This window comes from Salmo salar, chromosome ssa07, assembly GCF_905237065.1.
Source record: "Salmo salar chromosome ssa07, Ssal_v3.1, whole genome shotgun sequence".
NCBI lineage: Eukaryota > Metazoa > Chordata > Actinopteri > Salmoniformes > Salmonidae > Salmo > Salmo salar.
Window position 1 is genome coordinate 37,767,526 of NC_059448.1, and position 14,333 is coordinate 37,781,858.

General features: G+C 43.5%; 1 protein-coding gene across 2 annotated transcripts; it reads right to left on the reverse strand.

The window, feature by feature from the left end:
• Positions 1–264: 264 nt before the first annotated feature.
• On the reverse strand, positions 265–4,620 carry LOC106609248 (probable G protein-coupled receptor 85). Of its 2 annotated transcripts, XM_014207828.2 has the most exons (3): positions 4,408–4,620; positions 4,249–4,323; positions 265–3,137 (listed from the first exon to the last, which is right to left on the reverse strand). In XM_014207828.2, exon 3 carries the CDS (start codon positions 2,980–2,982, stop codon positions 1,849–1,851), a length of 1,134 nt encoding a protein of 377 aa, XP_014063303.1. In that variant the 5' UTR covers positions 2,983–3,137; positions 4,249–4,323; positions 4,408–4,620; the 3' UTR covers positions 265–1,848. The 2 variants fall into 2 exon arrangements, with proteins under 2 accessions (XP_014063303.1, XP_014063302.1); XM_014207827.2 differs by lacking the exon at positions 4,249–4,323 and having other exon boundaries at positions 4,408–4,616.
• Between the last annotated feature and the right edge of the window lie 9,713 nt (positions 4,621–14,333).

The window sequence follows — 14,333 nt, forward strand, 5'->3', positions numbered from 1 at the left end:
CAAGAGGGGTGAATACTTATGATACCCACTGTATTGGGGAAATACTATGAAACTATAACTAGGGAAGAGGATTTATAGTTTCTTTCTTTTGATACAACATATGGAACATATGGATACGGATGGAATCAAAAAAATCTAAACAAGTGTTACAAAACATCAGTTTAAAGTTTTGGATTTTTGAACAGTGATCAAATCTCTTGACTTGGTCAAACATGAAGGCCAGATTGAACAAGAAATCTCTGTCAGTGAAAGGAAAAAAACAAGTTTGCAAAATGTAAAATTTTATTTTCAAAAATGTAAGCAACAGATTACACAGTTAACTTTCAGCAAATGCAATCCTAATTTAAACTGTACTCACATTCGGGACTTCAAAATGAAAGACTCACATACTTACACACAATCTATCTATAATATACAAAAAATTATACCGAATAAATATTAAAATGGCCACAAGAGAAAACGTAAGTTATTGAAAACAATCAGTAGAGAGCAAATTAAGGAAAGTATAAACATGATGGTGTGCCTTAAATGTTTTTTTCCTTTAACACTTTTTACAAATTGTGCAAGATTTCATACTAAGGCTCTGGTCTTGAAGTGACAGTTGTCTGAAGATTCACACACACGTGCCCGCACACACACACGCTCCCTGTGCTCTGAGCACTCTGTGCAGAATAAAAAATGGGCTGCTCTGCTGAGTGTATAACCTGTGATGCTTATGAGAGTGGACCAGCTTTTTAAAATGAACGTGCACTTCACATTGATGTGAAAAGAATCAAGGACTTTTCAGGAGTGGATGAGAAAACCCAACAACTGAAAAACAGAACAATAGCAGAACCATTAAGGCAAGAACACCTGGAGTGGCTTCAGCAATACTGTAACAATATTTCAGTGTTTAGGTAACATGGATGTGACATATTTAAGTATTTCTTCACTGTCTTTTTTAAGGTTTGTTTGTTCTCAAAAAGCAATGTTTTTATCCAAACATCATTTAATCTGTTTAGTTTTTTGTTGTTGTCAAATGTGAGCAGATTCAGAAAAAGAACTATTCCAGACAATAGGGACTTATGGATCATAAAACTACAAGAAATCATTTCTAGATTTAAGTTGCAACTTCAAAACCACACATCATTATTCCCATCATTAAGCCCCCCACCCCTGCCCCCCTCACCCCCCAAAATAAAAAAAGATATCACTTACATTAAAACCAATTTAATCCTCTTGTGAAGGTGTATTCCAACAGTTAGTCACCCCAACATTGTTTTGCTTTACATACAGCGAATGGGGTGTCTGTTGCAAATGAAAGCATTTATTGTTTAGTTAGAGGGGAAAACAAGTTGTCCTTGCACCTTGCAATGCAACCGTTGATCAAAAAAAAGCATCTTTACATCTTCTTTTTAGTGCAACTTTAAAATGTAAAACAATTCCAGTGACTCCTTAGAGGAAATCGTTTCTTAGTTTTCTGGGGTTTTTTTCACCGTAATCTTTTACCTCACTGAATTATCTTCAAAATATCCAAAGCAAGATGGATCGGTCCTTTGTTTTTGTAGTTTCACCAATTTTTTTTTTTCTTCTCTGCTTCTAAATTACCTTCAACAGCAGTTGTTTACTAGAACATAAACATAGGAAGGGTTCTCAGCTACCTGCTTATTTCATTCCCTTCAACCTCCATGTATGATGTTCAATCACAGAACCAAGGGAGTGATTGACAGTCCAACTTCTGCCTCAGAAGAGAGGGAAGGAGGAGGAGGAGAAACAGGAGGATGAAGAGAAAGAGAGCTGTACAATGGGACAAAACCCAAATTGTTGTGAATCAGTGGAGGAGTGGAAGGAAAAAAACAACCCAAGCCCTCATATAACGCAGTAGGGTTCCCTAGGTAACCTGGATTTTCTGCAGTAAAGGAGAGTGGTGCTGAAGCAGCGCCGGAGCTCCCTGTTGGAGAAGATGCAGATAAAGGGGTTGACTCCCGCCTGGGCGAAGCTCATCCACACCGCTGCGGTCAAGTACCCCCCTGGTACCGCGGGGCCCCTGGCAAACACCCTCCAATAGCAGGCCACTAGGTAGGGGCCCCAGAGCGTGAGAAAGAAGAAGGTCATGATGAAGAACATCCTACTTATCCTCTTTTCAGTCTTAAACTCGTCCAGCACCAGCAGGCGTCGCCGGCCCACTGCATTGCTGTTCTGCCTGATCCCCAGCAGGGTGGGCGGGGTGGGGCCCCTACCGAACCCCGCCAGCCAGTTAGCCGCTGCTTGGCCGCTGGCCCCGGGGCCATGGAAGGTCCAGTTCTGGCTGACGGCAGGCACGAACTGGACCGGTTTCATCTTCCGGCGGTCATGGACGAAGAAGATTAGCTTGAGGTAGACAAGCTGGGTGGCCAGGAGGATCAGGGCGAGGAGCAGCATGAAGCCCAGGGAGTCGTTGGCTCTGAACGAGCGGTGCTGGAACGTACACTGGTCCTCCTCCCTTATGAAGGAGTACGTCCCCACGTCCAGCACCGGGGGAAAGGCCATGGCCACCGACAACGTCCACACCATGCAGATGACTGCCAGACACGTCCAGAAGGTGAGCCTCTTGGTGTAGAAGCGGTGGTGGGCTATGGCCAGGTAGCGTGTCACACTCACACAGAAGAGCATGAACGCTGTGTGAAAGCAGGACAGCACCCCCAGGAAGGCTATCACTTTGCAGGTAAGCGTGCCGTACGTCCAGGTGGAACCATTCTTGACGGAGGTGAAAACAAAGGGGAAGCAGATGGCGGAGCGCAGAATGTCCGAGGCGCACAGATCCAGCAGGAAGTAGTACGGTGCGCGGTGCAGGCTCTTGTCTTTGACCAGTAGGATGGAGATCAGGAGGTTGCCAACGACACCGACTCCAATGATAAAACCCAGGGATGTCAGTTTGAGAAACGTGGCGAGAGGAGAGACATTCTGCAAGATGTTGTGGTCCCCTGCATGGCTATAGTTCGCCATAGATGGAGGAGGGATCATAAAGATGTAGTAGCTTCAGCCAAGTATCATTATCTAGAGGCGGCAGGGGGAGGCGATAGATCCATTTGTTGTGCTTTGAAGCAGATTCCCGGCTTGTAAGCAGCCTCTCTTCTACGGCATCCTTTGTTCTTTTGTCTCATCACACCTAAAAATACCTGAAAAATACCAGCCACTGATCAGGATTCACTCATACTGTTTTTACATTGCATTGCAACCTCTAGCCTGTATCTGGGTGTATGATAAACTACAATTTCCCCTAGCCTTTGTCATTTATTTTCCATTTTCAGTTGAATTGCTCATTGCATTTATAATGGTATGCAGTCAGTACAGAGCAGTGCCCTAGCTAGAATAGTTAGTCTACTGATGAGCTTAATAAGACACAAGCATTAATCCTGGTTACAATAATAGACTTTCTTTTATTGGCCGCCCTTTTAGAAATGACAGAAGATTATAGAAAATACAAGCAATACTATAAGACAACTTTTTAAGTCAATATTAAAGGGGAAATGCATATCATCTTACGCCTGGTAGGAAAGGGGGTAAACAAAAGGGTTCCTTCCATTCGATGTTTGGTCGTTTTATTATGTCGTAAAACGTGTTTAACATTATGCAGCAAGAAAGCTGTTGATCACACCCAAAGACCCTGCAGAATTGATCTGACCAGGGGATGCTTACAATAAACTCTGCCTGTGCCTTCATGATTTGTTGAAAATTAACGGATGTTGCATACAGAATAAAAAGCATCCATGTTTTTGTCTGATTAACCGTTGACTGGAATTACACGGCAGACGTTATAATAAACTATTCACCTGATTAAGGCGGTTTATTGACCCGGGCTTTTATCTATTTCCCAGCTCAGCTTTGATTTTAGGCGATAGACTACCGAATCTCACGAGCATATTAACAAAGAACACCGTCTAGTCGAAATTATATTTGATACCCTATGAATGGTTTATTGACGCTTATAACAATGAGGTGATAAATCCAATTATGCATTTCGATGCAAATAAATCACGACTTAAATAAACAATTCAATACTAGATAGCTAAGCAAAAACATGGCATAGTCGTTTTTTTAAATATATATATATATATATATATATATATATATATCAAACAAAGGCTATTCGTGACGGTTATTTTCCGAATTCTGTCATTACAGCAGAGATGCACTTTTAAGCATTATCTATCCTTCGGATGAGCGTTATACGAGCGGTTCCCATGCATTTCGGTTGGAATTCATTCGATTACAATATATCTTTCTCACCGTTCACTGTTGGATTGAAGATTACAGTGTAGCGAATCCGCACGTCCATTAGGCAGAAGAATTTCCAAGAACCCGCTATGAATTGAAGGCAATCCAAAACCACAGAAAATAAGCGAATAAAAATCTAAATAACTGTTAAGATATAAATTAAAAGCATACCTGTTGATATTCCTTTTGGTTTCCCTGGAGCGTATTTACATTGTAGAAGCCACTTTGCTGTAAAAAGCTTGGTTTGTTGCCTGCCTGCCCTTTTACCACAGTGAATATACAGTAAACGGAACAGACGGAGCATGCGCACTGATCCTATTTGTGATCCAAGACGTGTCTTGTCTCTTGTTGCAGCACTATATCTCTCGTGGCAACATCTGCTCAATGGGTGCAGCATCACAAGTCCCTCGTTACCTTCGTCAGTCATTATAGCCTACAGTGGGAGAGAGTGCGACCGGATCACTCATCCTGAGATTCATTGCAATAGATTCCCATTTCTGCATAATATGCGTTTAGGTTATAGTCGACCTATATAGCTTATCAATTCAACTAAACCTATAGGCGGCTCCCACGTTCCTATGCACTAGGCCTACACCCAACTCTAATTTAGAAGCAAGGATTAACAACAATCAAATCCAGTACATGTCAAATGTGATTTTTAAATAATGCTATATTACATTGCTACATGTATCATGTCATAAATTAATATGTAACAGTAACTGAGGGGTTAAACTAGGTGATGGTTCACCTCAGGCTAGACTGACTTCTCATATGTATAATTAACAAGCACTTTATACAGTGTGTGTGTTGGTGTGCATGCAAATAGCACCTCCGTTATAATTTTTGTGCTTTTCATTTCAAGTCTATGTCAGTAGAACACTGTGATGTCATACCCCACACCCACAGGCTACAGACTATTGTGAAAGAAAATTGACTGGCAAAATCCACGCAACCGCTGAAATATTGTAAATCTTTCATTGTTTATGGATTGTTGATATTTTATGAAGAGTGTTGTGTAGGCTTTTCTATGGTCTAGTTCAACGGTCACCAACTGGCCATGGAAAGCTGCAGTGTGTCGAGGATTTTGTCCCAGTTCCAACACATCTGCTTCAAATGACTGTGGTCTAATTATTTGAATTGGCAGCGGTGTTTGTGCTGGACTGAAACAAAAGCCTGCACACACTGCATCTCTCCATTACCCCCCTGAGCTATATCTTATGTGTGTGGGGGGGGTCATGGAGAAGGTTGTTTAGAAGGTTGTTTGGTATGGAGAAACTCGATACTAGACCAGTGTTCAATCTTTACACTGTCTACACTGTCAATTGTTTTACAGCATAGAGGCTAAGGTCATTACACTGATGGTTTAAATATTAGAAGGCTACAAATTCCCTTTTGTGAGCAATATAGTAAAGGACACTGGTCATTTATATGTATGTGTGAAATGAAGGACCCATGACGCAATTAACAAAGGTATTTATTTTCTCTCAAGCGGATGTTATAACAGTGTTAGCTATAAGAACGGTGAAAGCACTTCTGACAGAACACACTTTAGCAAAGGCAATTCACCAGTTGACAGATGGCAATTCACCTGGCATGGCAATGTCAATATTTCGTGAAAGGACAGACAATCATCACACTCTCTTTAGAGGTACAGTATGTGAAGATATTCAAGTCCAAGCAAAATCAAATGTTGTTGTCATATTAAGGCAACATAGCCTACTATGTATAGTCCAAAATGTGTCATGTCTCAGGGCCTTGGTCTTATTGTGATAGGAATTAACCAACAGGTACATGTATGTTATTTGGTCCTGCAAATCCAACAGTGCGCATGCTCCCAGTTCCTGTTCTCAAATTCCTGTTTTTTTAGTTCATTGTTTGTCTTCTTCGTTCAGGCAACTTCGTACATTTCAGCAAAATAAGGCACACGACTCTTGTTCTGTCAGTCAAAAATGACCCAAGATAGTCAAGATACTGTAGATCGCGGAGAAACATTTCCGGATACAGGCCAGCAGCCAGTCCCTCGAGCCGTTTGGGTTTCTCAGAACTGTCCATTTCTCTGTCGTGTGTACCAGCCGATGCACGCGCAAACGCCCACCACCGATATGGTAACCCCGAGCAAAAGTGCAACGGCGTCCCCTCCGTCAAATGCCTCCGCGGAGGGAATGAGCGAAATAAACATCATCAACAGCATCGCTAGAACTTTAGGGAGCTCGGGCATGGGAACCATGTTACTTCCAGTGCGGATCAGATGATTGTTGTGACGCACGACGTAGTCAGATGATATGGGCGCATTTCCTCATTCGTCTATCGACCAATTAAATTGCTGTATTATTCCTTGTTTTGCAGCTCGTTTTCACTGTCATACAGGATTTGTATAGTTTTGTTACACATGTACACTATACGTACCAGCCAAAAGTTTGGACAAACCTACTCATTTAAGGGTTTTTCTTTATTTTTACTATTTTCTACATTGTAGAATAATAGTGGAGACATCAAAACTATGAAATAACACATATGGAATCATGTAGTAACCAAAACAGGTTTAAAGAAATCAACATATATTTTAGATTTTAGATTCTTCAAAGTAGCCTCCCTTTGCCTTGATTACAGCTTTGCACACTCTTGGCATTCTCTCAATCAGCTTCATGAGGTAGTCAGCAGGAATGTGTTTCAATTAAGAGGTGTGCCTTGTTAAAATACAATTTGTGGAATTCCTTTCCCTCTTAATGTGTTTGAGCCAATCAGTTGTGTTGTGACAAGGTAGGGGTGGTATACAGAAGATATATATTTGGTAAAAGACCAAGTCCGTATTATTCCAAGAACAGCTCAAATAACAAAGAGAAACAACACTCCATCATTACTTTAAGTCATGAAGGTCCGTCAATGCGGAAAATTTCAAGAACTTTTAAAGTTTCTCCAAGTGCAGTGGCAAAACCATCAAGCGCAATGATGAAACTGGTTCTCACGAGGACCACCACAGGAAAGGAAGACCCAGAGTTATCTCTGGTGCAGAGGATACATTTATTAGAGTTACCAGCCTCAGAAATTGCAGCCCAAATAAATGCTTCACAGAGTTCAGGTAACAGACAAATCTCAACATCAACTGTTCTAAGGAGACTGCGTGTATCAGGCCTTCATGGTCGATTTACTGCAAAGAAACCACCACTAAAGGACACCAATAATAAGAAGAGACTTGCTTGGGCCAAGAGACACGAGCAATGGAAATTAGACCGGTGGAAATCTGTCCTTTGGTCTGATGAGTCCAAATTTGAGATTTTTGGTTCTAACCGACATGTTTTTGTGAGATGCAGAGTAGGTGAACGGATGATCTCCGCATGTGTGGTTCCCACCGTGAAGCATGGAGGAGGAGGTGTGATGGTGTGGGTGTGCTTTGCTGGTGACACTGTTGTGATTTATTTAGAATTCAAGGCACACTTAACCAAAATCAAATCAAATGTTATTTGTCACATGCGCCGAATACAACCGGTTGTAGAGATTTCAGTGAAATGCTTACTTACAAGCCCTTAACCAAGAATGCAGTTTTAAGAAAATACCCCCCCAAAATAAGTAAGAGATAATAATAACAAATAATTAAAGAGCAGCAGTAAATAACAATAGAGGAGCTATATACAGGGGGTACCGGTACAGAGTCAGTGTGCGGGGGAACCGGTGTCGAGGTAATTGAGGTAATATGTACATGTAGATAGAGTTATTAAAGTGACTATGCATAGATAATAACAGAGAGTAGCAGCAGCATAGAAGAGGGGGGGTGGGTAGTGAAAATAGTCTGAGTAGCCATTTGATTAGCTGTTCAGGAGTCTTATGGCTTGGGGGTAGAAGCTGTTGAGGAGCCTAGACTTGGCGCTCCGCTATCGCTTGCTGTGAAATAGCAGAGAGAACAGTCTATGACTTGGGTGGCTGGAGTCTTTGACAATTTTTAGGGCCTTCCTCTGACACCGCCTGGTATAGAGGTCCTGGATGGCAGGAAGCTTGACCCCGCTGATGTACTGGGCCGTACGCAATACCCTCTGTAGTACCTTGCAGTCGGATGCTGATACAACCAGTCGGATGGTGATACAACCAGTCAGGTTGCTCGCGATAGTGCAGCTGTCAAACTTTTTGAAGATGCCAAATCTTTTCAGTCTCCTGAGGGGGAATAGGCTTTGTCGTGCTCTCTTCTTGTCTTGGTGCGTTTGGACCATGATAGCTTGTTGGAGCTCTCAACCTGCTCCTCTACAGCCCCTTTTCCTGTAGTCCATAATCATCTCCTTTGTCTTGATAACGTTGAGGGAGAGGTTGTTACCTTTGCACGACACGGTCAGGTCTCTGACCTCCTCCCTATAGGCTGTTTCATCGTTGTCGGTGATCAGGCCTACCACTGTTGTGTTGTTGGCAAACTTAATGATGGTGTTGGAGTCGTGCCTGGCCATGCAGTCATGGGTGAACAGGGAGTAAAGGAGGGGACTGAGCACACACCCCTGAGGGGGCCCCGTGTTGAGGATCAGCGTGGCAGATGTGTTGTTATCTATCCTTACCACCTGGGGGCAGCCCGTCAGGAAGTCCAGGATCCAGTTGCAGAGGGAGGTGTTCAGTCCCAGGGTCCTTAGCTTAGTGATGAGCTTTGAGGGCAATATGGTGTTGAACGCTGAGCTGTAGTCAATGAATAGCATTCTCATATAGGTGTTCCTTTTGTCCAGGTGTGAAAGGGCAGTGTGGAGTGCAATTGAGATTGCATCATCTGTGGATCTGTTGGGGCGGTATGCAAATTGGAGTGGGTCTAGGGTTTCTGTGATAATGGTGTTGATGTGAGCCATGACCAGCCTTTCAAAGCACTTCCTGGCTAAAGTCGTGAGTGCTACGAGTCGGTAGTCATTTAGGCAGGTTACCTTAGTGTACTTTGCCAGAGGGACAATGGTGGTCTGCTTGAAACATGTTAGTATTACAGAATCAGTCCGTAATGTTGGTATTACAGACACTTTCCAGTTGGTCAGCGCATGCTCGGAGTACACGTCCTGGTAAGCCTTGTGAATGTTGGCCTGTTTAAAGGTCTTACATCGGATACGGAGAGCGTAATCACAAAGTCATCTGGAACAGCTGATGCTCTCATGTATGCTTCAGTGTTGCTTGCCTTGAAGCAAGCATAGAAGTAATTTAGCTCATCAGGTAGGCCTGTGTCACTGGGCAGCTTGCGGCTGTGCTTCCCTTGTAGTCTGTAATAGTTTGCAAGCCCTGCCACATCCGACAAGCATCGGAGCCGGTGTAGTACGATTCAATCTTAGTCCTGTATTGATGCTTTGCCTGTTTGATGGTTCGTCAGAGGGCATAGCGGGAGTTCTTATAAGCGTCCGGGTGAGAGTCCGCTCCTTGAAAGCGGTAGCTCTACTCTTTAGATACACTACATGGCCAAAAGTATGTGGACACCTGCTCGTCAAACATCTCATTCCAAAATCATGGCATTAATATGGAGTTGGTCCCCCCTTTGCTGCTATAGAAGCCTCCACTCTTCTGGGAAGGCTTTCCACTAGATGTTGGAACATTACTGCTGGGACTTGCTTCCATTCAACCACAAGGCTAGCTTTTTCAAGCAGAAATTTGCTTCCTGCAACACAAACTCAAAAAAGTTCTGCGACACTGTAAAGTCCATGGAGAATAAGAACACCTCCTCCCAGCTACCTACTGCACTGAGGATAGGAAACTCTGTCACCACCGATAAATCCACTATAATTGAGAATTTCAATAAGCATTTTTCTACGGCTGGCCATGCTTTCCACCTGGCCAACCCTACTGCGGTCAACAGCACTGCACCCCCCACAGCTACTCGCCCAAGCCTTCCCCATTTCGGCTTCTCCCAAATCCAGTCAGCTGATGTTCTGAAAGAGCTGCAAAATCTGGACCCCTACAAATCAGCCGGGCTAGGCAATCTGGATCTTTCTTTCTAAAATTATCTGCCGAAATTGTTGCAACCCCTATTACTAGACTGTTCAACCTCTCTTTTGTGTCGTCTGAGATTCCAAAAGATTGGAAAGCAGCTGCTGTCATCCTCCTCTTCAAAGGAGGGGACACTCTTGACCCAAACTGCTACAGACCTATATCTATCCTACCCTGCCTTTCTAAGGTCTTTCAAAGCCAAGTCAACAAACAGATTACCGACCATTTCGAATCCCACCGCACCTTCTCCGCTATGCAATCTGGTTTCAGAGCTGGTCATGGGTGCACCTCAGCCACGCTCAAGGTCCTAAACGATATCTTAACCGCCATCAATAAGAAACAATACTGTGCTGCCGTATTCATTGACCTGGCTAAGGCTTTCAACTCTGTCAATCATCACATCCTCATCGGCAGACTCAATAGCCTTGGTTTCTCAAATGATTGCCTCGCCTGGTTCACCAACTACTTCTCTGATAGAGTTCAATGTGTCAAATCGGATGGCCTGTTGTCCGGGCCTCTGGTAGTCTCTATGGGGGTGCCACAGGGTTCAATTCCTGGGCCAACTCTTTTCTCTGAATACATCAATGATGTCGCTCTTGCTGCTGGTGAGTCTCTGATCCACCTCTACGCAGACGACACCATTCTGTATACTTCTGGCCCTTCTTTGGACACTGTGTTAACAACCCTCCAGACGAGCTTCAATGCCATACAACTCTCCTTCCGTGGCCTCCAACTGCTCTTAAATACAAGTAAAACTAAATGCATGCTCTTCAACCGATAGCTGCCTGTACCTGCCCGCCCGTCCAGCATCACTACTCTGGACGGTTCTTACTTAGATTATGTGGACAACTACAAATACCTAGGTGTCTGGTTAGACTGTAAGCTCTCCTTCCAGACTCACATCAAACATCTCCAATCCAAAGTTAAATCTAGAATTAGCTTCCTATTTCACAAGAAAGCATCCTTCACTCATGCTGCCAAACATACCCTCGTAAAACTGACCATCCTACTGATCCTCGACTTCAGCGATGTCATTTACAAAATAGCCTCCAATACCCTACTCAATAAACTGGATGCAGTCTATCACAGTGCCATCCGTTTTGTCACCAAAGCCCCATATACTACCCACCACTGCGACCTGTACGCTCTCGTTGGCTGGCCCTCGCTTCATACTCGTCGCCAAACCCACTGGCTCCAGGTCATCTACAAGACCCTGCTAGGTAAAGTCCCCCCTTATCTCAGCTCACTGGTCACCATAGCAGCACCCACCTGTAGCACGCGCTCCAGCAGGTATATCTCTCTAGTCACCCCCAAAACCAATTCCTCCTTTGGCCGTCTCTCCTTCCAGTTCTCTGCTGCCAATTACTGGAACAAACTACAAAAATCTCTGAAACTGGAAACACTTATCTCCCGCACTAGCTTTAAGCACCAGCTGTCAGAGCAGCTCACAGATCACTGCACCTGTACATAGCCCATCTATAATTTAGCCCAAACAACTACCTCTTCCCCTACTGTATTTATTTATTTATTTAGCTCCTTTGCACCCCATTATTTATATTTCTACTTTGCACTTTCCTCCACTACAAATCTACCATTCCAGTGTTTTACTTGCTATATTGTATTTACTTTGCCACCATGGCTGTAACGGTTGTCGTCGGATAAAGCGGACCAAGACGCAGCGGGGAAATGTGCACTCATCTTCTTTATTAATAGGACAAAGAAGGAAAAACCAAAATAAACACATACACAAAAAGACACAACGACAAATAACAGTCTGGTAAGGCTATACACAGATCAATCTCCCACAAAACACAAACAAAACACATACCTATATATAGGACTCTCAATCAAAGGCAACTACAAACACCTGCCTCCAATTGAGAGTCCAACACCCAATACCTAACATAGAAATACTAAACTAGAGAGAACATAGAAATACAAAAAAACATAGAACATAACCCAAAACCCGGAAATAATAAATCAAACACCCTTCTAAACAAACCACCACCCCGAACCACATAAAACAAATACCCCCTGCCACGTCCTGACCAAACTACAATACAAATAACCCCTATTACTGGTCAGGACGTGACAATGGCCTTTTTTGCCTTTACCTCCCTTATCTCACCTCCTTTGCTGACATTGTATATAGACTTATTTTTCTACTGTATTATTGACTGTATGTTTGTTTTGCTCCATGTGTAACTCTGTGTTGTTGTATGTGTCGAACTGCTTTGCTTTATCTTGGCCAGGTCGCAGTCGGGCACTGATATTGGGTGATTAGGCCTGGCTCGCAGTCGACGTTCTAATTCATACCAAAGGTGTTCAATAGGGTTGAGGTCAGGGCTCTTTGCAGGACAGTCAAGTTCTTCCACACCGATATCGACAAACCGTTTCTGTTTGGACCTCGCTTTGTGCATGGGGACATCGTCATGCTGAAACAGGAAAGGGCCTTCCCCAAACTGTTGCCAAAAAGTTGGAAGCACAGAATCATCTAGAATGCCATTGTATGCTGTAGCGTTAAGATTCCCCTTCACTGGCTCCAGCCGACGCTTGGCATTGCTCATGGTGATCTTTGGCTCATGAAGCTCCCGATATACAGTTCTTGTGCTGACATTTCTTCCAGATGCAGTTTGGAACTCGGTAGTGAGTGTTGCAACCGAGGACAGGTGATTTTTACACAATACGCGCTTCAGCACTCGGCGGTCCTGTTCTGTGAGCTTATGTGTCCTATCACTTCGTGGCTGATCCGTTGTTGCTCCTAGATGTTTTCACTTCACAATAACAGCTCTTACAGTTGACTGGGGCAGCTCTAGCAGGGCAGAAATGTGACAAACTGACTTATTAGAAAGGTGGCATCCTATGACAGTGCCACAATGAAAGTCACTGAGCTCTTCAGTAAGACCATTCTAGTGCCAATGTTTGTCTTTGGAGATTGCATGGCTGTGTGCTCAATTTTCTACAACTGTCAGCAACGGGTATGGCTGAAATAGCCAAATCCACTAATTTGAATGTCCACATACTTTTGTATATACAGTACCAGTCAAAGGTTTGGACACACTTACTCATTCAAGGGTTTTTCTTTATTTTTACTATTTTCTACATTTTAGAATAATAGGGAAGACATCAAAACTATGATATAACACATATGGAATCATGTAGGAACCCCTCCAAAAAAGTTGCCACCCTTTGCCTTGATGACAGCTATGCACACTCTTGGCATTCTCTCAACCTGCTTCACCTGGAAGGAGTTCCCACGTATACTGAGCATTTGTTGGCTGCTTTTCCTTCACTCTGCGATCCAACTAATCCCAAACCATCTCAATTGGGTTGAGGTCGGGTGATTGTGGAGGCCAGGTCATCTGATGCAGCACTCCATCACTCTCCTTCTTGGTCAAATAGCCCTTACATGAAAAACAAATGATAGTCCCACTAAGCCTAAACCAGATGGGATGGCGTATAGCTGCAGAATGCTGTGGTAGCCATGCTCACTACAGAGGGTAGTGCGTATGGCCCAGTACATCAGCGGGGCCAAGCTTCCTGCCATCCAGGACCTCTATACCAGGCGGTGTCAAAGGAAGGCTCTAAAAATTGTCAAAGACTCCAGCCACCCAAGTGATAGACTGTTCTCTCTGCTACCGCATGGCAAGAGGTACCGGAGCGCCAAGTCTAGGTCCAAAAGGCTTCTTAACAGCTTCTACTCCCAAGCCGTAAGACTCCTGAACAGCTAATCAAATGGCTACTCAGACTATTTTCATTGCCCACCCCCCCTCTTCTATGCTGCTGCTACTCTCTGTTATTATCTATGCATAGTCACTTTAATAACTTTACCTACATGTACATATTACCTCAATTACCACTGACTCTGTACCGGTACGCCTTGTATATAGCCCCTCTATTTCTATTTACTGCTGCTCTTTAATTATTTGTTATTCTTATCTCGTACTTATTTTTTTCAGGTATTTTCTTAAAACTGCATTCTTGGTTAAGGGCTTGTAAGGAAGCATTTCACTGTAATGCCTACACCTGTTTTATTTGGCGCACGTGACAAATAACATTTGATTTGATTTGATTTTGGTTAAGTGTGCCTTGAATTCTAAATAAATCACGACAGTGTAACCAGCAAAGCACACCCACACCATCACACCTCCTCCTCCATGCTTCACGGT